The 23011-nt window shown below is 38.8% G+C and overlaps 6 protein-coding genes across 8 annotated transcripts; 3 read left to right on the forward strand and 3 right to left on the reverse strand.

Moving 5' to 3' along the window:
• The first annotated feature begins 675 nt into the window (after nt 1-675).
• LOC18015161 (DEAD-box ATP-dependent RNA helicase 8) lies at nt 676-4570 on the forward strand. The gene is made up of 10 exons (XM_006396199.2): nt 676-1518; nt 1727-1787; nt 2118-2352; nt 2538-2776; nt 2905-3156; nt 3237-3417; nt 3603-3691; nt 3780-3853; nt 3934-4060; nt 4341-4570. Exons 1-9 carry the CDS (start codon nt 1190-1192, stop codon nt 4010-4012), a joined length of 1539 nt encoding a protein of 512 aa, XP_006396262.1. The 5' UTR covers nt 676-1189; the 3' UTR covers nt 4013-4060; nt 4341-4570.
• Nucleotides 4571-5262: 692 nt separating this feature from the next.
• LOC18015162 (uncharacterized protein At3g61260) lies at nt 5263-6319 on the reverse strand. Its single transcript, XM_006396200.2, has 4 exons — nt 6200-6319; nt 6023-6086; nt 5873-5954; nt 5263-5740 (listed from the first exon to the last, which is right to left on the reverse strand). The coding sequence occupies exons 1-4, from the start codon at nt 6225-6227 to the stop codon at nt 5543-5545; spliced, it is 372 nt and encodes a 123-aa protein (XP_006396263.1). The 5' UTR covers nt 6228-6319; the 3' UTR covers nt 5263-5542.
• A 1125-nt stretch (nt 6320-7444) lies between these two features.
• On the reverse strand, nt 7445-8504 carry LOC18014942 (actin-depolymerizing factor 8). Its single transcript, XM_024154319.1, has 3 exons — nt 8385-8504; nt 7789-8054; nt 7445-7695 (listed from the first exon to the last, which is right to left on the reverse strand). Exons 1-3 carry the CDS (start codon nt 8385-8387, stop codon nt 7545-7547), a joined length of 420 nt encoding a protein of 139 aa, XP_024010087.1. The 5' UTR covers nt 8388-8504; the 3' UTR covers nt 7445-7544.
• Nucleotides 8505-10170: 1666 nt separating this feature from the next.
• LOC18014943 (FT-interacting protein 1) lies at nt 10171-13775 on the forward strand. Of its 3 annotated transcripts, none has more exons than XM_006396202.2 (3): nt 10171-10205; nt 10461-13216; nt 13318-13775. In XM_006396202.2, exons 2-3 carry the CDS (start codon nt 10467-10469, stop codon nt 13607-13609), a joined length of 3042 nt encoding a protein of 1013 aa, XP_006396265.1. In that variant the 5' UTR covers nt 10171-10205; nt 10461-10466; the 3' UTR covers nt 13610-13775. The 3 variants fall into 3 exon arrangements, with proteins under 3 accessions (XP_006396265.1, XP_024010095.1, XP_024010094.1); XM_024154327.1 differs by having other exon boundaries at nt 10178-10205; nt 10458-13216; XM_024154326.1 differs by having other exon boundaries at nt 10183-10205; nt 10437-13216.
• A 774-nt stretch (nt 13776-14549) lies between these two features.
• LOC18014944 (probable serine/threonine-protein kinase At5g41260) lies at nt 14550-18306 on the forward strand. The gene is made up of 11 exons (XM_006396203.2): nt 14550-15136; nt 15298-15484; nt 15588-15808; nt 15906-16041; nt 16174-16307; nt 16441-16546; nt 16637-16722; nt 16819-17007; nt 17102-17254; nt 17420-17533; nt 17640-18306. The coding sequence occupies exons 2-11, from the start codon at nt 15403-15405 to the stop codon at nt 17889-17891; spliced, it is 1473 nt and encodes a 490-aa protein (XP_006396266.1). The 5' UTR covers nt 14550-15136; nt 15298-15402; the 3' UTR covers nt 17892-18306.
• Nucleotides 18307-19050: 744 nt separating this feature from the next.
• On the reverse strand, nt 19051-22764 carry LOC18015059 (shaggy-related protein kinase theta). Its single transcript, XM_006396204.2, has 13 exons — nt 22383-22764; nt 21769-22017; nt 21595-21687; nt 21369-21428; nt 21006-21278; nt 20801-20875; nt 20628-20684; nt 20408-20548; nt 20248-20298; nt 20078-20173; nt 19915-19998; nt 19703-19805; nt 19051-19518 (listed from the first exon to the last, which is right to left on the reverse strand). Exons 1-13 carry the CDS (start codon nt 22443-22445, stop codon nt 19442-19444), a joined length of 1422 nt encoding a protein of 473 aa, XP_006396267.1. The 5' UTR covers nt 22446-22764; the 3' UTR covers nt 19051-19441.
• Between the last annotated feature and the right edge of the window lie 247 nt (nt 22765-23011).

Here is a 23011-nt window from a genome sequence, read left to right on the forward strand (position 1 = left end):
ATGGCATAATTAAGTCTTTATAATACTATATATATATATATCTCATTTTTCATTAAATAAGTCTAATGTTCAAACAAAAAAATGCTAAAAAAAAATCATGGAATATGTCTTTATTTCAATTGTTATGTAGTCTTTTTTTTTGTCTGTTGTTACTGCAATTGTGGAGAGATATTTTCGATCGTGCATATGAACGCAATCGGATATAGAAATCAGTTTTTGAATGATTATTTAATTTATTTTGTCGAGACATATGTATTCTAGACTATTACAAATAAGTATATTATTAAAATATTTCAGGATATGAAAGATCGTAGAATAGTTTTATAGGGTATAATAATTTTGTAAAGTTTTTTATATTTAATAAAATATTAATTATTAATATTATAATTATTTTCTGACACAAGTTAAAAAAATTTCTGGGTCCGCCACTAGATTGGAGAGTGAGGGAACTTCATAGTTAGTATATAATATATATATACATGCTATAGTGCCGGAAGTCATCTAATATCTTAATGTATTAATATTTTTTTAAAATGTAAGGGGTGATTCTGTAGAAAATGAAGTAATGGATGAATTTGTAAAAAAAAAAAAAAGGCAGTGGTCAGTGAATCTATAAAAGGAAGGAAATACTGGGCAATTTTATGAATTTCAGAAAAAAGAAAAAAATTGAAACCCTCAAAGCCCAAGGCCGAGTATCTTCTCTCCCCTCTCCGTCTCCCACCAGCCCGCCCCTGACCGTGTGCCAAAGAAAGGAAGACCAAATCACAAAACTGTTGTTATAATAATATTTTAAGTGACAGAGAGAGATTTCTCTACCAACGCGCTGTCTCTCTCTCGTTTCAAGCGAGAACCTTCTTCTCAATAGTGATTATCCTCTCTCCTTCCTCGCGTGGACCTCTTTCGACATTTCTTCTCTATTTATCATTCTCGCTTGATTTTGGACTTTTATTTTCCAGATCTGCTACTCTTTACCCCCGATTTTGTGGTCTCCAAACCCTAGATTTCTCCAGAATAGCTTCTCTTTTTTTTTGTGTAATTCAATCGCGATTTTGTCAATAGCTCGTCATTGTCCTTAGGTTTTGTGTTACCGTAGGAAACCCTACACGTTGTAGTCTCTTGCTGTACAGATCCCTCCGTAGGCAGAGTTTGGTTCTATTAGCGTTTTAGAGATCGAGAAGAAAAGCTCGTGATGAACAACAACAACAACAACAACCGAGGAAGGTATCCTCCTGGGATTGGCGCTGGCCGTGGAGCCTTTAACCCTAACCCTAATTTCCAATCACGGCCTACTTATCAACAACAGCCGCCGCCACAGTACGTTCAGCGCGGCGGTTACGCGCAGCAGAATCACCAACAACAGTTTCAGCAAGCGACTTCGCAGCCGCATCAACAACATCAATACCAACAACAACAACAACAACAATGGCTTCGAAGACCCCAGATCTCCGCCGGTAACAGTAACGGCGATGCAGTTGTAGAAGTTGAGAAAACTGTTCAGTCCGAAGCTATCGACACAAAGTTAGTACCTTCTGTTTTCTCTTGATGTTGCTTGTTCAAGTTTTAGACATCTTGGATGTGATTGCTTTCAATCTTTCTAATTGAGTTAAAGCGAATGGCATTGAGCTGTTTAGTGCGCGTTTCATGTTTGTTCGTGTGATCAAGCTCTTTGTCTTGAAGTTAGAGAGGCCTGTGTTATATTCATTATGCTTTTTTCTTTGCTCGTCAGTTCGGAAGACTGGAAAGCGAGGCTAAAGCTACCTGCACCTGATACTCGCTACAGAACAGAGGTAAGATTCAGAATTTGGACGAAGGAGGATAAAATATGATTTCGCCCTTGTTTACTTTTTCCTTGCACATTAAGGAACCGTATATAGACTGATTCTTCATCTGTCTCAGAGGTTGTTGTGTTCTGCAGAAAGGTGTTTTGCTTATTTGATTGCTTAATACGTAAACCCATTATTGTTGATGTTACTTTTCTACCTTTTAACCATGGCAAAGAAGCTCTTGTGTTATGTTTCTATTACAAAACTGCGTCAGAATCTATTTGTTAGACCGATTCAATTTTGGGTTTGCGTGGGATGACAGTAGCATCATTTTTCACTTGTTATTATATTCAGGATGTGACAGCCACAAAGGGAAACGAGTTTGAAGATTATTTTTTGAAGCGGGAACTTCTCATGGGAATATACGAGAAGGGTTTTGAAAGACCTTCTCCTATTCAAGAAGAGAGTATTCCCATTGCCTTAACTGGTAGAGATATCCTTGCCCGAGCAAAGAACGGGACTGGGAAGACAGCCGCCTTTTGTATTCCTGTCTTGGAAAAAATTGACCAAGATAACAACGTTATTCAAGGTAACTGTTCTCTGGACCATGTTATCAGTTGATTCTTGGATATGATAGGATGCGAACAAATCAATTTGAAATTCTGCCATCTACTAGCTATTGATTTTTCATGTGGCCTGCAATGTTTTCCTTAAGGAGTTACCATTTTTTTCTTTCTAATATAGTTTTTTCGCTTATACCTGTCTTGTTTGCAGCTGTGATAATTGTTCCAACTCGAGAGTTAGCCCTTCAGACATCACAAGTGTGTAAGGAGCTTGGGAAGCATTTGAAGATTCAAGTCATGGTGACCACCGGAGGCACCAGTCTGAAAGATGATATCATGCGTTTGTATCAGCCTGTCCATTTACTTGTGGGAACTCCTGGGAGAATTCTGGATCTTGCCAAGAAAGGTGTATGTGTTTTAAAAGATTGTTCCGTGCTCGTTATGGATGAGGTATGCTTTCTTTGTATTTTTGCTGTTAAGTTTCTTCTTACCTAACTATTTGTTTCCACTGTTTGCAAGCTGTAGCAATACTGTCATGGTTTCGTTGAATCTAATTTAAACATGAATCTGTTCTCCAGGCTGATAAGCTTTTATCACAAGAGTTCCAACCTTCAGTGGAACACTTGATCAGCTTTCTTCCGCAAAATCGTCAGATTTTGATGTTCTCAGCCACGTTCCCTGTCACTGTCAAGGATTTCAAGGATAGATTTCTGACGAATCCTTATATTATCAATCTCATGGATGAACTTACGCTCAAGGGTATCACCCAGTTCTATGCTTTCGTTGAAGAACGTCAGAAAATTCATTGCCTGAATACACTATTCTCCAAGGTTAGACCTGAACTAAGTATTGGTTGATTTATTTCTTTCCTTAGCTGGCATTTACTCTCCTTCTTCTTCTTCATCTTCAGCTGCAAATTAACCAATCGATCATATTCTGCAATTCTGTGAACCGTGTGGAGCTCTTAGCTAAGAAAATTACAGAACTTGGGTATTCGTGCTTTTACATCCATGCAAAGATGCTTCAAGACCACCGAAACAGAGTGTTCCATGACTTTCGCAATGGTGCATGCCGGAATCTTGTGTGTACTGGTATGTCTAAGTATTGTTATTGTTATTGCAGGACCACAATGAATAAAATGCTCAGTTATGTACTCAAAAATGGCTTTAGTGAAGGCCTTCGAGGATCAAGTTACACTGGCTTTACTATTTTGACTTTTGGAAATGAGTTAAGACCTTCACCTGAATAATTAATGATTTGATGATGATTGCTGCAGACCTCTTCACACGTGGAATTGACATTCAAGCAGTCAATGTGGTGATTAACTTTGATTTCCCAAAGAATGCAGAAACTTATCTCCACAGGGTAAGCTGAAAATCAACTGTCTACGTTGTACTACATGTCTACATATTGATTGATGGCCATCTGATTTGGATACCCGATTGCTGTTCAGGTTGGTCGATCAGGAAGGTTTGGCCATCTTGGTTTAGCTGTGAATCTTATCACCTATGAGGACCGCTTCAACCTGTATGTCTTCTAATCTCGTAACTGGTTTTAGGTCCTGTTGCCTACTGCGGTTCTTAACCTTAGTCTTACTTTTTTTGTAGGTACCGGATTGAGCAAGAGCTTGGAACGGAGATCAAGCAAATTCCTCCGCATATCGATCAGGCAATATATTGCCAATAACTAAGGGTTGACCGCTTTAGTCTGCTGTTAGGTGTCAGTAATAAATTGGTAAGTAATATCAACTTACAGACAAGGCTTGAATTGTTCCTACTTTTGGAGTCCGGTACTTCATGTAAACTCCAGATTCTCGAGGATAATTTCTTAATACAATACATTGTGTTGTCGGAAAGATCTAATTAACTATCGCATCTATGACCATGTCATATAATTCGGGGCCATATTTAAAGTTCATTTGGTTAATGCATATAGGCCAATATCTTTTGATATAGGTTTGCTCCCGTGTAAAGAAAGACCCTTAAAAGATTATTTGGATTTGTTGATGTTTCAGGTTGGTTGAAGCAATGGGTTGCAGTTGTCTGTCTTTATCTAGCCATTGCAGGACGACCATAACCCAAAAAGTCTTCACATTCGACCTCTGAAATGTTATTTTGTGCGTCTTTGGCTTTCCTCTATTTTTAAAGATCAATTACATATAGACAAGGGCATAGATTGTTTGAAATACCGGGTAGTTGTCGAAGTGAAGTCTTTTATTTAGTTGTAACAAGTCGTTTGATGCTATGTTTCTTTCTTTGTCTTAGACTGGTCAGTGGTTTCAGTATTGTGATATTTTGCATCATGGCCAGATCTCGCTTTAATTACCGGTCATTTAGAGTTTAGAAGATATATCGACTAGAGTGTTTTATCTTCACTCGAAACTATGAAAGATCATATAGCGAGCGGCATAAACTGTTCTACAAAGGTTTACCAAAAATAAATAAATAATACCACCAAACTATTATGTTTTCTAAGTTTTCTCGCACCACCATTTTAACGGCGGCGTGAGTTCATAGTGTTTCACTCTTGTCCATAATACATTCTGATCGCTCCGTCTATAACTCTAGTGATAACTAAATCACTAGTTATCATTATCCTACATGATGACACCCCTCTGATATTAATCTGAGGTGGACATAATTTTCAGTTACCAAACTATGAAGTGAAGTAGGAAAAAAAATCTCTAGATTTCGATGTTATTTTTAGCGTATTTATTTTGTGTTAAAAAAATTTTACATTGTATGGGACCTATGGGTGATAAACTTTGACGTGTAAAACTCGTACATACATTGAACTTATCTTCAATATTACAATGTTATCAACCATAGATCAAATCTGAAGATAACTTATGGGTTCTCTCTGTGTTTTGGTATTCTCTCTTCAGACTTCCTAACTTCTAGCTTCTCCTTTTTTCCTCATGCTCGGGTTTCGTGACTCTTCATGTCCAGTTTTCAGCTTTCCAACTTCAATAATAAGTCTTTGAGACCCTAAGATGATAATTTTCTTTATCTATTCACCTAGGTTGCAGATTGTATTCTTGTATGATCCATGTTTTCAATAAGGTTGATTAGTTCAGGGTTTTGATTTGTGAACAATGATTATGGCACTCTTGGTCCATGACCAACACAAGCAAAAACACACATACAAAAGATAATGGATCATATACATAGGAGAGAGGATATATGTGATAATCTGTAACACGGGTTACCGCTGATATCAGAAGCAGCTGAAAGATGACTTGTTGGGAACCTGTCCCATGGCTTGAAACCTAGAAGCTTCTTCTTCTGCATCGAGAATCTCTTGAGCGCGCCTGGTTTGAACCTTTTCCTTTTTATCTTGTGCTTTTGCATGAACTGCTGCTTTCTTGCTCCTTAGTTTCTCTGCTTTCTCCATTTTCTTCATGTCCATCTTCCGCTGCAGAAAACAACAATCTTTTTTTGTTTGTTTCTTTGTTTTTTAGATGCAGCCGTATTCTTTCATTTGATGGATTCGTGTTTTTGATCATATAACTTTTAAGTAGAACAAGAGTCTTTGTTGTGGAATCACCTGTATCTTATTGAGTTCAGACTCGATCTTTGTTGTTTTCTTTTTCTCCCATCCTGAAATCTCAAGTAGCTTCTTCTGAGTCCTGCAATCAGAAAATCGTCACAGCTGTGCTATTAGGAAAAGCAGAACCCTTGAAAAAGGGTTTCTTACTTGTTGATGACCTTTGTTATCTTTTGTTCCTTCCACGCCTTGATGACTGATAACTGTGCTTCTCCTACGTCATAAATGTTATATTTTACCCAAAAATTAAATAGCTTTAATGAGTTATCTGATTTTCATAAGATAACATGAAACTAAAACAATACTGAACATTGGTTATATGATTACCTCTTTGGTTGGGGATACCCGACTCCATGTTATTAAATAAAGAGCTTAGAGCTTCAAGTTATAATTGCAGATTAAATGCACATTTTGGTCTGTTTTATAAAGATATAGAGATGTTCGAATGCAAAAAAGCGAAATGGTAGGTTTCAGTGATTAATGTATTCGTGTCGTTTTTTCTTCTGGGAATATTTGAAAATCAACATTGGTTTTAGTGGTTTCTTTCTGTGTTTGTCTTTTTATTTGTTTTTTTTTTGATTCGATATATGTCACCAGGAATATTTATTACAGCTTGCAAAATAGCCGAATCTTGATAAAATTGGCGAGCATTACGTACGTGTTCATTTGATTGCTCTTATTTTGTCATTTTTATAATTTTACTTGACACATACAATTAGAAGCCCCATACAAAACATGTGTTGGATACTTCTGAAACTCTGAAAAGGATGCAAAAGAAAAAAACAAATTCTGGAATGAGTTTAACTATCTTGTTATTCAAAAAATCGTTAAAACAGAAAAGTTGAAATCGATATACATTTGGTGTAAGAAAGCTAAAAAGATATGTAGTTAAAAAAATTATAGCTTAAAATGCAATTTTAATTCGTTAGCATTCGTTATAATAACTCCATTGTTCACCCCAATTATATCTTATTATAACTCAAAATTTCTGAAGGTCTAATCAGTTTCTTATCCTTCCTTCTTCTTTTTCTTTTTCTTTTTTTTGGGGCGAGAGAGATGATATCATATTGTAGTTTTAATTTGAAAAATGGAATCCATATTAAGAAAAGAAAGGCATATGTCGATTTATGCTAAAGCAACCACTATGGCGTTCAATATCTATCTTTATAGATTAATAATAGCATTGATATAAGATATATAGTATTAATAGCATATTATACATAGCATCATCAAATGACATATTATATTATTAATCATGAATCATGATACCGATGATGAATCATAAGTTCTTCTATTTTACTCCTACTCTATATTTGCTTGGTTTCTCTTACATGCATAACGAATATCGTCAACTCACTGTCCTCAACAACTTTACCACATTTTAAATCTTCTGATCGCCTAGAATAAGTTAATGGGGGAAACTTTTCACTTTCAGAGCTCTGTGAAAGAAAGCAGCAGATTGAAGTAAAAACTATTTTTTTGGGTTGTGAAAACGCAAAACAACATAAGACATTAATTCCACACAAAATGTACTTAGCCGGGAAGGAAAAGCAGACATATTCAGGAAATGGGATTTTTTTATAAGATATAAAACCTTAACACACGAAAACAATATATAGGAATGAATAGGGATGCATGCAGCTGATCATTCTCGAATATTGATGATTATTTTTCAGAGAGCTCTTTCATTGATGATGTCGAGGCTCATCTCGCTAGGATCAGTTGCTTGCAATTCAACTTGAATCCCATCCAATTCTCTCTTGAACCTGTCTTTTGAGCTTGCATACAACATCTTACTCCGCACTCTTGATGTATCAGGTGACCTGATCATGAACACATTAATTATAGTTATACAAACATAAAAGAGTTTTCTGATCATACAAAACACAAAAGGAGAGAATTAATTAATGTGTTACCACGAGATGAAAAAGATCTTGCTCTTCTGGCAATTGTCCTCGGTGGTGAAATCAAAATCATAGACTGCGTATCGGCATTCATTCTCTGGGATAGAGTTTGTGAAATCGTCGTAAGTTTCTTCGGGATTCCCAAGCTTTTCTATCTGAACTTGCTGAGCATTCTCATCAATCTTGAACACGATGAACCTATATGTCCTCTTTGCTTTCAACTCCAAAAACTTGAGCTTGCATTCATCACTTACATTCATCCCAGATGCTGAATTAGCCTGCACACATCACACATGTACTCATATTATTTATTACATGAACCTTCGTCCTAACCAAATACCATAAAACTTATAAGAAGACATAGCATATCACTCTATACAGATGGTCAAAAGGCTGACTATATCCACACCAAGTCAATCTATACATATGAACTCTCTTCATGTTACTAATTATATACGTCCAACCTAAATAACATGTGAATCCCACCCATGTGAATATGGTGCTGTTAGATTTCACATATTAATTTGGTGGATGTAAATTCAGAACATAGACGTAAGCCATGCATCATCTACATATACAAATTAGAAGATTAAATGTTATGAACTTACCATGTTCTCGTTTGAGAAATCGAAATCCAAACCAGAGGTTGACGATTGGAGAAATGAAGGGGAAAAAGTGGGGAGGGTTGTGAGGGGGTTTTTAGGTTGAGAAAGAAAACACAAAGTGGTATTTTCATTGGTCTTTAGGCTGATCACGTCTTAAGATAGAAGACTTTGATGCTGTCACGTTGTGGTTTCGTGCCCATATTTTTCAAATGTTCATCTCTTTTTATTATATATATATATATATATATATATTACTCGTTCGTATATATCTATATATTCATTTGTGTTTGCATTTGAGCTGAACTTTGGTCGGGAGATCATTGGAGCGTTGAGGTTTTCATGATGAACTTGTTTTTCATTTATTTTTCTGTTTTTTTTCTTTCTTGCTATTTTGACCCTCTCTCTTTTATCATGATTGGTCTCAGGCTCTTGCTAGTTTTGTTTCTTTTTATGTGGATCTCTGACTTTATCTTCTTCTATGATATAAAGTATCAAACATGCATTGAATCTATAAATACACTGGATCTTAAAGAGAGAGGCCCAACCTTTTCGAATAATTGCTTTTCGATAGCTTAGTGTTACTTGTTAAGCATCTTTGTTTGTTAACTAATGCCATTATAACTGATGAATTTTTTTATGATAGAAAACTCCATATTGCTTCCACTTCTCTCCTTTAGTTTTTTCCAATCTCATAATGGCATTATAACTCTTTGGAGTGTGGACTTCCAATTTTTGTTGATAAAAGTATGTTTGGAAGGGCTTAGTAGATAGAACAGATACTGTTCAAGTAAGGACGTTCAAATTGTGATATATTTGTATAGCTAACATCCTTTTTTGTTTTTTTTTCTTGTTGCTAAAATCTCTTCTTTCTGTTATTCATAAAAATATACACCAACACATTAAATATCCCAAATTTTGTGAAATAGTGAGTGTTTAACAATTGACGGCATGCATTTAAAAATGCAAAACCTTGTTGACTCAAAAAATAATTGTTTGTACGTATGCATAGTAGAGACGTAATGTGAAAGTGATACGTCTCCTTCAGAGAAAACGAGATTTCATTGTTAATGAGAAACTTCATAGTCTTTCTTGAGTTTTTAGACTACTACTCTATTAATAGACGCTTTGTCTTTTCTGAACGTATCTCTATACATATACGTACTTATTTTGACTTTTATTTGGCCTTTTCTAACGTATTTTTCCAAATTTATTTTTATATATTCCAAAGGTACCTAATTTTTGGCACTAACCATAGCTAGCTGTTCAAAATTAATAATTATGTTACATATATGGTTGTTTAACTGAAAAATTAGATAATATAATATATACACATTATATACTATATTCATATTGAAAAGAACCTCTGATAAAAACCCAAGAAGTACGTTAGCTGACATTAATAACTGAGTAAAACAATTAGAAAAACGTCTTAACTTTGGGTTGGGGTCAACGCTCCATAGTTCATCCCATTGGTTCTGGGATGTTTCGTAGTTGTAGGCCCTAAATGGGCCTAAATCAGTTCTCTGCTCCCCTACTGTAAACGGACGCGTGTCAAGATCGGACGGCGGCAAACAAAGCAACCTGGCAATTTCCAGGGAAACAGAGGTACGACCAAAATAGTAACTACCGTAGAGTAAAACAGAACACTTAAATTTTATACACTTGTGTTTTCTTTGCCGTATTTTATAAGAAACTAAGATTTTTTATTCATTAGTGGTTTGATTAAGACAGGTGATTGATCTTTAAAGACCGACTCATGTCTTTTGGTTCTTGTCCACTGTTTGTTTTGAAGGACAAGAAACAGAAAACAAAAACTTGTCAAAGGTACGTGCACATTTTCTTTTCTCTTTTGGTTATTTTAATCCTGTTTTTGTAAGTTGTTACTGCAAAATATCCGTATCTGTTCTTCACCTCTTCTAATCTCACTTGAAATCCCTTTTTGTGGGTTGGATTGAATCATATTTTGATGCAGAAATCCATGGTTGATTTCATGTCATATAACTCAAATTAAAGCTTTGTTGATAAGGTCTTTCCTTTTATTCTCTGATCATTAAGGTGTTTCTTCATTTTTTAAAGAAGGCTGGAATGAGCAATATAAAGCTAGGAGTTGAAGTCATAAGCGCACATGGTCTGTTTCACAGAGAAAAGCAAGACTCATGTAGCCCTTTCGTGGAGCTCAAGTTCGATAACCAGATATTCCGCACAACCACCAAACACAACGACCCGAATCCCATCTGGCACGAGTGTTTCTACTTCGTTGTCTCGAATCCTTCCGTACTGTCAACCCGCACACTCGAAGCCCATGTCTACAGCTACCAGAACAACGAATCCGAAGCTAAGCCCTTTCTTGGCAAAGTTCGAGTCAATGGAACATCCTTTGTTCCTCGCTCTGAAGCAGCTCCTTTCAATTACCCTTTAGAGAAACGCAGCGTTTTCTCTCGAGCTCGTGGAGAGCTTGCCTTGAGAGTCTTCATCACAGACGACCCTTCTATTACACCTTCTGTTCCCTCAACCACGGTTCCAGAATCTCCTCGAGCTTCTTATATCCCAAGTCCGAGGAAAGACCCTGTAAAGTCTATAATCACAGGCTCTGATCATGATGCTAACATGGCTGCTGATCATGAGAGAACAGAGCATAAGCCTAGAGCACGTACGTTTCATAACGTTCCCCCTTCACAGCCGAAGATGAATTACGGCGTTCACGAGATGAGAGCTGCGCCGATGCCTCCAAGAGTAGTTCAAGTCAACGGTCCAGGTCCATCCTCGCACCAGCTGCCACCGGATTTCTCTGTGAAAGAGACGAGCCCGTTTCTTGGAGGGGGACGCATCGTTGGAGGAAGAGTGGTTCGTGGTAGTGAAAGGCCATCAAGCGGCACATATGATCTCGTTGAGGAGATGAGATTCCTCTTTGTGAGAGTCGTCAAGGCCCGTGATCTTCCCACCAGAGACCTTACGGGAAGCCTAGACCCTTATGTTGAAGTGAAAATCGGAAACTTCAAAGGCGTTACCACGCATTTCGACAAGAACTCGGATCCTGAGTGGAACCAAGTCTTTGCCTTTGCTAAAGACAATCTTCAGTGGAACATTCTTGAAGTTGTGGTCAAGGATAAAGACGTCGTCCTCGATGATTTTGTCGGGATTGTTCGGTTCGATCTCCATGAGGTTCAGTCTCGTGTTCCTCCGGATAGTCCTTTAGCTCCAGAGTGGTACAGGTTGGAGAACAAGAGAGGGGAGAAGAAGAAATCAGAGATCATGCTTGCTGTTTGGTACGGTACTCAAGCTGATGAAACTTTTGGTGACGCGATTTTCTCAGACTCATTGCCATATTCAGACAGCTCAAACATCGTATCAGCTAACCTGCGCTCCAAAGTGTACCATTCTCCTCGGCTATGGTACTTAAGGGTCAAAGTAATAGAGGCTCAGGACGTGATCATCGTGTCCGACAAATCACGTCATCCTGAGGCCTTTGTGAGAATCCAGGTCGGTAATCAGATGTGGAAGACGAGAGTTTCTCAGAGAAGCATTCATCCAAAATGGGACGAGGAGTTCATGTTTGTCGTCGCTGAGCCTTTTGAGGAACACATGGTCGTCTCAGTCGAAGACCACTCTGCACCTAACAGAGATGAGCCAGTTGGAAAAGCTGTGATTCCACTGGCTTCTATTGAGAGACGTATAAATGATAGACCTCTTCTTGGACGCTGGTTTCATCTTGAAGACTCCATCTCAGACGCTATGGATGATGAGAAAGCCAAGAAAGTGAAATTCGCAAGCAGGCTACATTTAGCTGCGGTTCTTGATGGAGGCTACCACGTTTTTGATGAGTCCACTTACTACAGCAGCGATCTCAGGCCAACGGCGAGACCGCTCTGGAAATCAGCAATCGGAGTCTTGGAGCTCGGTATACTTAACGCAAACGGGCTCCATCCGATGAAAACTCGTGACGGGAAAGGCACTTCGGACACGTACGTTGTAGCCAAATACGGTCACAAGTGGGTTCGATCAAGAACCGTAATCAACAGCTTGAGTCCAAAGTACAACGAGCAGTACACATGGGAGGTTTTTGATCCCGCGACGGTTTTAACCATCTGCGTCTTTGACAACGCTCATTTCTCAGCTGGGATCAATAACGGAGGAGGAAACAACAGAGATCAGACGATTGGGAAAGTAAGAATCAGGCTCTCGACTCTTCAGACAGGGCGTGTCTACACGCACGCTTACCCTTTACTTGTTCTGCAACCTTCTGGTCTTAAGAAAAGAGGAGAGCTTCACTTAGCCGTGAGGTTCACATGCACATCGGTCTCCAATATGCTGATGAAATACACAAAACCTCTCTTGCCTAAAATGCATTACATACAACCTTTATCTGTAAGCCAACAAGAAGGGCTTAGAGGGCAGGCTTTCAAAATAATCGTGGCTCGTTTAGGCCGGTCCGAGCCACCGCTTAGACGTGAAGTGGTCGAGTATATGACAGATTTTACGAATAATCTGTTCAGCATGAGGCGAAGCAAAGCCAACTTCTTCAGGTTCACGACCGTTTTCTCTGGCGTCATGTCTGTTTGGAAGTGGATGGCTCAAGTGTGCACCTGGAGGACGCCGGTGACGACGGCTCTGGTTCACGTGTTGTACACAATGCTTGTGATGTTCCCGGAGATGATTTTGCCGACTGTGTTTCTGTATATGGCTGTGATTGGGCTGTGGAACTACAGGTTTAAGCCAAGGTTTCCTCCTCATATGGACACCAAACTATCTTATGCAGAGAGTGTGAATGCTGATGAGCTCGACGAAGAGTTTGATATCTTCCCGACCGTAAAGGCTCCGGACATTGTGAAAATGAGGTAAGAAATTAGCAAGATATTACTAAAACCAAAAAGGAAAAAAACAAAAAACAGAGTTGGTCTTTGGTTGGTTGATGATAGTTTTCCTCTGTTTCTCAAAGGTATGACCGGCTGAGAATTGTGGCGGGAAAGATACAGACGGTGGTTGGAGACATAGCGGCACAGGGAGAGCGCGTGCAGGCGCTTCTGAGCTGGCGTGATCCACGCGCCACCGCAATTTTCGTGACGTTCTGTTTCATCCTTGCCATGGCTCTCTACATTACCCCTTTTAAACTCTTGGCTCTCCTCTCCGGTTACTACTTCATGAGACACCCTAAGCTCCGACACCGAATTCCCTCCGCTCCACTCAACTTTTTCCGGCGACTCCCGGCAATGACAGACTCTATGCTCTGAATCTCCTTACACAGAATTCAAAGAGAATACAACATACATGTATGTAGATAAATCTTCATCTTCTTCTTTGAACTTGTATCTATCTATCTATCTATCTTTCTATCTATCTTTCTATCTATCTGCATCCATAAAATGTATATTTTTGAGAATATTGCATCCATGAACTCGTTCCTCGAATCAACAAACAAGATTGAAACCCTGTCAATGATCGAATCACTTGCTTTCACCACTCGCAATGTTAGAACAGAGGATATAAAATTGTACGCTTCAAATTAAAAATTTCAGATCCACAATGCATGAATCCTAAAATTCTTCAGAAAAATCCACAATGAAAAACTCACAATCAATCATTACTCATATATGATGGAGCTTTTAAACAGAAGGAGAAGAGGAAGAAACAGAGTCGGTTTAGATCCTAACAAACACTTTTAAACCAGCTCCAATTAGCAACCAAAGCTAAACCATCGCTTCCAATCCTAATTAAATCGACAACCAACTTAAACCCGGTTTGATTTTAGCTGAACCAGATCCATAAAAGCTGAGGCCCATAAAATGCCCATGAGCCTTGACACGTCGCTTGTTAGTTCCCTCCTTGATTAATAACGGTTCTAATTATAAAACCCCGTTAGAAAGAGTAGTGATTACGGTATGGAGCCAACGGGAAAAGAAGCATTTCTCCCTCCTTCTATCTATGAATAGCTTTAACAGGCGGTGCCATTTTTCTTGATAATTCATAAAGAAAAAAAAAATCTCCAAATCTGTACGACAACAACAATTTATTAAATAATTTTTATTTTTAGGATATTTTTTTGGTATAGTAATGGCCAGATTCTTTGTTGCCTTCTCTCACCATTAAAATAGTTGATCAACTTGTCGGTAAATTATTTTTGGCTTATTCTATCTTTCTTTCTCTGAATTTACAGATGTGTATAGTAGTAGATGCACGTATACACTTGACTCTTTGTCTGTGTGTATAAATATAAACTTGTGATCTGATCTACTTGTATCTAAAATATTATCCTGTGGGTTTCGACAATTTCAGTTTGTTTATGCTCTTCTTCACATGAATCACATACGTTCATGTCGATTCGTTTGAGATACGGTCTCGATTTCGGTTCCTTTTTTAATAGATATATATTTGTTATTTTAATTTAATGTAACCACGTGGATTTGCTTGTCCTGGTTTTGTTTTTTATTGCTTCCTCCTCGAGCGTTTTGATTATATCGAGGAACCTAAAATATCAAGTTCGTGGATCCAAAAACAGTTTGCGGGTTTTGAATCGCAGCTACTAGTGGCGATTATAGATTTTCTCCTTTTATTTTATTATCCAGTTGATTGGCTCCATGTAGATGAAGTGCGCAGAAATTAGGGTTTTTTTATCTCATCTTTCAACTCATTTTTTCCCCAAATTTTCCGTTCGATTTTGAGTTACTTCTTCTACTAGGTGGTGGTGTTGAGTTTTAATTTGCTGGTGATTTAGTGTAACGAGTCGAGTTGACTCACTAGCGTCGCAGCGAGTTGACAAGGTACGACCTTTTTTTCTTACCAAATCCGGTCCTTTTCAACTTTTTTTTATTACTTTTTTTTCCCTGGTGTGAGTATCACTACTTCACTGAATGAATGAGAAACGGATTCTTGTGATTCGATTTACAATGGTTCATTCATCGTTTCCTGTAATTCATTGCAGCTCTTGACATCTTCTGATCGAAGAAACCTTTCAATTTTCAAGACTCGAAGAAGAAGAAGAGCCGAGTCTTTGAATAGTTTGAGCGTTATCATCGCGTTTGCTTAGATGGGAGGTCAATGCTCTAACCTTGGTCGTTGTTGTCGGAATTCATCACACAAGACTGCTGTTCTTGAAGCTCCTGATGTTGGTTAGTTGAGCTTAATGACTTCCACTTGGGATATATGAAGCTTAGGCATGGTCTGATTGGTGCTCTTCTTTCTTTCTTTCTTTTGTGTGGTGTGTTAATGCAGAAAATGGAGAGAATAGTGAGATCACCGATGTGCCTGGTTTCCGGGAGTACACACTAGAACAGCTTAAGTCGGCTACTTCTGGTTTTGCTGTGGAGTATATTGTATCTGAGCATGGAGAAAAGGCTCCCAATGTCGTCTATAAAGGTAAACTGGAGAACCAGAAGAAGATTGCAGTCAAGCGTTTCACCAGAATGGCGTGGCCTGATGCACGACAATTCCTGGTACCACTTATATCTTTTGAATCTCTACTTTGTTTCATTCTCTTCTCTTGTGTATATGTAAATTCTTAATTTTGGGGATATGTTCTTCCTTGTGCAGGAGGAAGCCAGGTCGGTTGGCCAGCTGCGGAGTGAGAGAATGGCCAATTTACTCGGCTGTTGCTGCGAAGGTGACGAGAGGTTGCTTGTGGCAGAATTTATGCCCAATGAAACTCTAGCCAAACACCTTTTTCATTGTAAGACTCGTTTTTGATCCCTATATGTATATAGCGTTTGAGTTAATAATCTTGTTTGGATATTATTCTCCTAGAAACTAAGTTGTTTGGATATCATTCCCCTAGAAACTAAGTGTACTTGTATGCAACCAGGGGAAACACAACCAATGAAATGGACAATGAGGCTCCGTGTTGTTTTATATCTAGCACAAGCTCTTGAATACTGCACCAACAAAGGCCGTACTCTGTATCACGACCTCAATGCTTACCGGGTTTTATTCGACGAGGTACTATTGACGCAATCTAATCAACTATAGCTCTTCTGGAAAATGTGTCCATATATCTTTGCTACTTCTGGAAAATGTGTCCATATATCTTTGCTATTCCTTCCCTCTCTGACTTCCTTGAGGGCCTTTTAAGGAATGCAATCCAAGACTTTCTACTTTTGGCTTGATGAAGAATAGCCGGGATGGAAAAAGTTACAGCACAAATCTTGCTTTCACCCCTCCTGAATATCTACGAACTGGTACATCATCAAATTCATTTTTTTCTTCAAGATTCATATGATTGAGAAGATTAAGCTGCACTTTCTGTTTTTTTTTGCGTGTGTTTACAGGGAGAATTACTCCAGAGAGTGTGATATACAGCTTTGGCACTCTTCTTCTTGATCTCCTCAGTGGAAAACATATACCTCCGAGCCATGTAAGTATTTTAGCCAGAACAAGTTGTTTGTTTGCATATGAGACTGCAGCTTTTACATGGAGTTGAAAATTGATTCTTTCAATCTGTTTTATGTAGGCCCTTGATCTGATTAGAGACAGAAATCTCCAGACGCTAACTGATTCTTGCCTAGATGGGCAATTTTCTGACAGCGATGGCACAGAACTAGTACGCCTGGCGTCTCGTTGTCTGCAGTACGAAGCTCGTGAGAGGCCAAACCCAAAATCTTTGGTCACTGCCCTGACGCCTCTTCAGAAGGACACTGAGGTTCCTTTTCATATTTTAAGCCATTAAAAAAGAACAGGCACCATATCTATGTATGCTGACTCAGATAAATGTTTCCCTGTATTGAACACTTCAGGTCCCATCCCATGTTTTAATGGGTCTACCTCACAGTGGTTCGGTGTCTCCTCTGTCCCCTCTTGGTGAGGCTTGTTCAAGAAGGGATCTGACCGCTATGCTTGAGATATTGGATAAACTTGGATACAAAGACGACGAGGGTGTCACCAATGAGGTATCTTTCCAGATTTAAGTTCGAGAAATCAATTGCTTTGGCTCTGTTACTCAATTAATAGTGTCTGGTAATAATTGATGTTGTCCGAAAGGTTTGCATAGATCATAATGTCTGCGGTTCTGTTTGGTTCTTCATGGTGTTGTATTACATGTTTTGCCGATGCAGCTCTCGTTCCAAATGTGGACAGACCAGATGCAAGAGTCTTTGAACTCGAAGAAGAAGGGTGATATGGCTTTCAGGCAAAAAGACTTTAGAGAGGCCATTGAGTGTTACACGCAGGTCTTGTTTTTATTTTTATTTTTAAGCACTTGAACACACACACACTTATAGGAACACAGAGCGCGTTAACCTGATGATGTCATTGCTTATTTCAAAATTTTCACAGTTCATTGATGGAGGAATGGTCTCTCCAACAGTCTGTGCACGCCGAAGTCTGTGTTACTTAATGAGTGAGATGCCGAAAGAAGCTTTAGATGATGCAATTCAAGCGCAAGTAATCTCTCCCGTGTGGCATGTCGCGTCTTATCTCCAGTCTGCTTCTCTTGCCTTCCTGGGAATGGAGAATGAATCTCAAATTGCACTAAAAGAGGGCTCGAACCTTGAAGCTAAGAGGAATTCAGCTTCCCAACTGAAGTAAGATATATATGTATACCGTTCAAGATTGATTATTTTCTTTTGGTGAAGATGAAAGAACATCTTTACCAAGTATAAAGGGTTTAATCTTTTGAGCACAAGGATGGGAAAACACGCAAGAGTGATGCAGATCTAAACCCCATGACGGGTGTGTTGTTTTGCTCTTCTTTTGCCTCTTTTTATAGGCACCAAAGGAGTTACTTCCTTTTATTGGCTTTGAGGAGCAATGAATGTACTAAAACCCTTTCTATTGCAGAAACCAAAAGAGATGTTTTCTTTTGATTCATAAAGCACATCCTGTAAAATGAATGGCTGAAGCAATTGATGAGCGCTAAGTTTGTATTTGCTGCCATTAAATGTTTGTTTAGTCTGTCTTTGAGTTAATTAAATCTGCTTGTACTCTCAACTCTCAAGCTTGATTGTTTTCTCAAATCATGTCTTGGTTTAATTAATGAATATATCAAAGACTAAGTTGTAAAAAGCAAAATTGGAATTCTTAGTGAGAGATCGCATAATCTAAAGTCATTACTTCCTTTTGTACAAATTGATTCTGAATCCCATATTTGATACACTCCTGAATCTAACTTCAACCCATTACAAGCAGAGGTAGCGTAGGAGAGGTAAGAAACTGGAGAGAAAGAGAGGCTACGGGAGAGTGAAATCGGATATTTTTTTGAAGTTTATAGTTAGGTGTTTCTTATCACCGTAACAAGTCTGTCACCACATTGAGAACTAAACATCTGCCAATATTAACAATAACATTAACAAATAAGTTTACTTTATCAATATGCCTCTACCTTTACGGCATTGAAAAGCTGCCATCAAACAGGTCTATTATAACGTAACAAAAACTATGCACGACATAGAAATCATTCTAATAATTAATTTTAGGCCAAAATAAATTTATTAATCATACTAAAAAGTCTGGGACATAAATTCATCAGTTAGGACATAACGCTTCATCTTCTCTTGGTATTAGGTAGGTTACGTTCATATACCAAAAGCTTTGGAGTTGCAAAGAGATAATTCGATTCGATCTCTGAGGTTGTTTCAAGGTTATATTTTAAAAAATTAGCTAACGATATCACTATTAATGTTAACATAATTTTGAAATACATCCATCCATTAAGATAGTTAGAATTCTTTTAACCAAACCACCAATATTGGAACAGAAAACTGAATCTTATTTGAAAACAAGCTTGCGATATTAGGGCAAGGGACATCATCTTGATGGATTGATTACAAACATAAAAAAAAAAAAAAAAATGATACATCAAACATTTTAAGGGGGTCAGATATGTGAATAAAAAAAATGAAAGTGAAGGTGGGAAAAAAAGGGAGCAAATTGAGAGAAAAGCCAGTCAGAAGAAAGAAGCTCCATGAACCGACGCTCAGTTACTTCACATCTCCTCGAGTCCCGGGGTTCAGATTTCCATATTCTCCTCTGAGGGCAAAGCTTAGAAGCACAAGTGGTTCAAAATTGATGTACACACTGCAGTAAATAATGAGAGAGAGAGAGAAGGGAAGCTGAATTTGGAAACACTATGAATGATCCTAAGAGCTACTTCCCGTTCCCTGGCAATGCGCTGGAATTAGACGCTGTCGCAGCTCCGTTGATGCACCCGCAAGTTCTGAATAGTCAAATACATGGCAACTAATCAATGAGACAGAACGCTATGTAGACCCAATCCATCTAAACTTGACATTAAATCTGATACTGCTACATTTATCTTTACCCTTCACAAATCCCTCATTGTCCAGAGTCATATGTCGCGATTCTCAGCAAAATTAACTAAAGATAATTCATAGACTGACCTTGGGCAGTGAAGTTAAACAATGGAGGCAGTGGTCTTCCATTTGGCAGTGAAACATTCGGATCCCTTAAGTCATCGAAGAAGGGGTGTGCACAAGCTTCCAACTAATCAAAATGGATAAAAAGGTTTGGTAGAGTATACGAGTTAGAAAATGCCAAATCAGCCAAGTTCGCCTTTATTGTTTTGTGGTGTCCAAAAGGATCTAGGTCTTACTGCAGTGCAACGAAGGTTTGGTGAATACTGGAGGAGTCTTGAGACGAGGTCTACCGCTTCAGGTGGCATTCGCTTGTGGAAAATCTGAAGAATTTTAAGCTACATTAGATTTCATCCGATCATGTACGTGCACCAGAGAGGCCCCTGTGAATAGTTCACAAACCTTGTGCCACGGGTGAGCTTTGATTTGCGGAAACTTGAACTCTGTGTAGTTGGGATTCATACACCGTATTTCTTCTCTTGTAGGCGTCCCAAGAATCTGGTAGATGTACAGATAAATAAGATAAGGAAACATAAAATATAAATAAAGAAGTGAAGAAACACGATAAGTACCTTGATAATCTCCACCAGCTGATCAATTCCACTTTCACCGGGAAAAAGTGGCTACAGGTAGAATACCAACAGTTCTAATCAGATTGAATGTGATTTGAAAGTTACAAGGGGTAACTAATCAAACAATAATAACTCAAACTTTACAATATACAATACTCACTTGGCCGAGTAAAAGTTCTGCCATAACACAACCACCAGACCACATGTCAATGGCATTGGTATACTCTGTTGCCCCGAATATAAGTTCTGGGGCCCTGTAGTACCGGGAGCATATATAGGATATGTTAGGTTCACCTGGCACCTGAAGACGCACGCGAGTGTTAGCCATCATTCAAATGCCAACCCAACTCCAAGAACATTTCAAACAAGAAAGAACGTACCAACATCTTTGCGCTTCCAAAATCGCATATTTTTAATTGATGGGTTTGGGGATTGACCTAAAAACACATCACAAGAGAATCAAGGTATCATCAGTTCATATGGCTTCATCTTCGAGCATTATTGAAATAGTTTATGAATAAAAAATGCCTAGTCAAAAGAATTCACACTTTACCAGTAGATTTTGTGGCTTGATGTCACGATGGCACACCCCAACCACACGATGTAAGTAGTTCAGCGCACGGCAGATCTGATATGACACAAAGCAACAGAAAAAAACAAGAACAAAACAGGCGTAAGTAAAAGACTTCCATGTATCTGAAGCTTCATGCTACAGAGATAGCTAAAAACGATTTAACTGGAGGGCGTAAATATCTCACCTGATACGTGTAGAGCTGAACAAAGATAATTGGCATATGCTGATTCATTTTGGTATAGTGCTTTGATGCTCTGTATACAGTTTCGGGAACATACTCAAGGACAAGGTTGAGATACAGCTCATCCTTGTCAGTTGTTGAAAAGAAAGAATGCCTCAGTCGCACAACATTGGGATGGTCCTGCAAGCGCATTATCTGAAGTTCTCTGTTCTTGTATCTTTTATCCTGCAGAACCTTCTTAATTGCAACTTGTTCACCCGTTTCCAGGCACTTGGCCTATCCAGAAATCAGACAGAAGGTCAAATTCTGGAAACCAAAAACAAAATTTAAGGATCAATATTGCTCCTGCGAGGAATTTCCACCTACCTGGAACACAACTCCGAATGAGCCTGTTCCAACCACTCTCTGGGCCATGTATGAGATTGTCTGAAACCAAATAATGAAAAATAAAGTAGTAAGGATACGCGCAAGAGAATGAGCAGAGGAGAATAGATGTGAAGAAAGAAACCATCTTTTTATAAAAGAAATGACTATCATGATTACTAGCTTTTCTCAAACCAAACGGCAAGTACGAAAAAGTGAGATGAGTCACCTGCTTTGGCTTTCCATCTCTACCACCGACTGTGGTTGTAATGACTTGTCCCGTTTCGGTCCCGCTGCCGTTGACAATAGTTGTTTCCATATCCTGTTCGAGTCAACGGAAATGTGAGCAGTGGCTAATGGAGATGAGGATGGCATATAATCAGAAGCCAGGTAAGAAACTCACCTTCTCCTCGCGATTGGCATTGCGCTCGTCTCTAATTCTCATTTCGATCATTACTTCAGGAAGCTGATCATCGACGGACTTTTCTGTCACAGCAGGCACATTTGAGGTTCCGGCAACACTTTCTTGTGACACCATGTCTGCAATTTTCATCTCAAAACAAGCACTATTATGGTCAACCTGCATAGGATCACCACACAAGTTTTCGTTGTCTTGATCCAGCTTAGCTCTCTTCAGCCCATAGTCCCCACCCTAAAAGATAAGAAAATTGGTCAGGTCAACAACATATTGTGATGCTATCATCAAAATCAAGAGCACACTAGTCATCTATACAACCAATGGGAACATGAACATCTAAGACCGCAGGAGAGATATCAAGTCGTCTAAAACAAACATAAGCATCTACTTCTCCACCAGGACTAGGAGTCAGATGGCTAAATTAAGATCTCAAAACCCTAGAAAACACGATTTTTGACTTGTAACATACTATAAACGACATCAAATCGCATCTAAATCCGTTAGTATGTGGGTGAATTGAGGCAGGCATTTACTTTCATGCAATCGAAAATATAAAGTTTATGTGATCTTGACAGGAAAAACCAAATGTCCATACTTACAGGATCCGAAGAAATCGAGGTCCGACCCGAAGCAATGCTCTTGAGACGACGCATCACGTTCATCTTCGCTTCGCCACCAAACACCACCAACAGGAACTCGAAACCCTAAATCTCCAAGAAAAAAACTTCACCACAGCTTCATGTGGAGAGAGAAAGAGAGAGGAACCCAAAAGAAAAAAAAAATTAACAGATTCAGAAATTCAAATTCGCATCTGTCTCTCTCTCCTCCACCGTGATGAGCAACTATGGAGAAGAACACAGCTATTCTTCAAATCGTAAAATCTCTCTCTCTCTCCCTCCCTCTCTGTATGTTTCTCTCTCTCCACGACCCAACCAGGTGGAATCTTTGCTTCTCTCTCTCTCTCGTGGCGAAAGCCAATCATGCCAGCCTCGTTCTCTATCTCTCTACTCTTTTGGTCAAACCTTGACTCCTCACCGTTGATTAATCGCAGGAACTCATCCGACGGGTCAGGATAAATCCGCCTGATTTCGACCACCTGCGTTTACCAAAATACCCCTGGATGCTTGTCTTATTTACGGATCCAGGGGATTAAACAAGATGGGGTTCCTGAGATGAATGATTGCATCTAGGCACGCGGAATATGCGGGGGTGGATGCTTTGACCAAAC

The sequence above is a fragment of the Eutrema salsugineum genome, unplaced genomic scaffold (genome assembly GCF_000478725.1).
Source record: "Eutrema salsugineum unplaced genomic scaffold, Eutsalg1_0 scaffold_3, whole genome shotgun sequence".
Taxonomy (NCBI): domain Eukaryota; kingdom Viridiplantae; phylum Streptophyta; class Magnoliopsida; order Brassicales; family Brassicaceae; genus Eutrema; species Eutrema salsugineum.

Excerpts from the sequence above, each read along its gene's own strand:
- LOC18014942 (XM_024154319.1), bottom strand. Across the intron at positions 7,696-7,788 it reads AAGATCTTTTTCATCTCGTG|GTCACCTGATACATCAAGAG; the intron begins GTAACACATTAA and ends GTTCATGATCAG.
- LOC18015161 (XM_006396199.2), top strand. The coding sequence starts at position 1,190 with ATGAACAACAACAACAACAACAACCGAGGAAGGTATCCTCCTGGGATT. Across the intron at positions 2,777-2,904 it reads CCGTGCTCGTTATGGATGAG|GCTGATAAGCTTTTATCACA; the intron begins GTATGCTTTCTT and ends TCTGTTCTCCAG. Across the intron at positions 3,854-3,933 it reads TATGAGGACCGCTTCAACCT|GTACCGGATTGAGCAAGAGC; the intron begins GTATGTCTTCTA and ends CTTTTTTTGTAG.
- LOC18014943 (XM_006396202.2), top strand. The coding sequence starts at position 10,467 with ATGAGCAATATAAAGCTAGGAGTTGAAGTCATAAGCGCACATGGTCTG. Across the intron at positions 13,217-13,317 it reads CCGGACATTGTGAAAATGAG|GTATGACCGGCTGAGAATTG; the intron begins GTAAGAAATTAG and ends TGTTTCTCAAAG.
- LOC18015059 (XM_006396204.2), bottom strand. The coding sequence starts at position 22,445 with ATGAACGTGATGCGTCGTCTCAAGAGCATTGCTTCGGGTCGGACCTCG. Across the intron at positions 21,688-21,768 it reads ATGCCAATCGCGAGGAGAAG|GATATGGAAACAACTATTGT; the intron begins GTGAGTTTCTTA and ends TGACTCGAACAG. Across the intron at positions 19,999-20,077 it reads AAGCTCACCCGTGGCACAAG|ATTTTCCACAAGCGAATGCC; the intron begins GTTTGTGAACTA and ends AAAATTCTTCAG.
- LOC18014944 (XM_006396203.2), top strand. The coding sequence starts at position 15,403 with ATGGGAGGTCAATGCTCTAACCTTGGTCGTTGTTGTCGGAATTCATCA. Across the intron at positions 16,042-16,173 it reads AGCCAAACACCTTTTTCATT|GGGAAACACAACCAATGAAA; the intron begins GTAAGACTCGTT and ends GTATGCAACCAG. Across the intron at positions 16,723-16,818 it reads AACATATACCTCCGAGCCAT|GCCCTTGATCTGATTAGAGA; the intron begins GTAAGTATTTTA and ends TGTTTTATGTAG.
- LOC18015162 (XM_006396200.2), bottom strand. The coding sequence starts at position 6,227 with ATGGAGTCGGGTATCCCCAACCAAAGAG. Across the intron at positions 5,955-6,022 it reads ATAACAAAGGTCATCAACAA|GACTCAGAAGAAGCTACTTG; the intron begins GTAAGAAACCCT and ends TTCTGATTGCAG. Across the intron at positions 5,741-5,872 it reads CTGAACTCAATAAGATACAG|CGGAAGATGGACATGAAGAA; the intron begins GTGATTCCACAA and ends TGTTTTCTGCAG.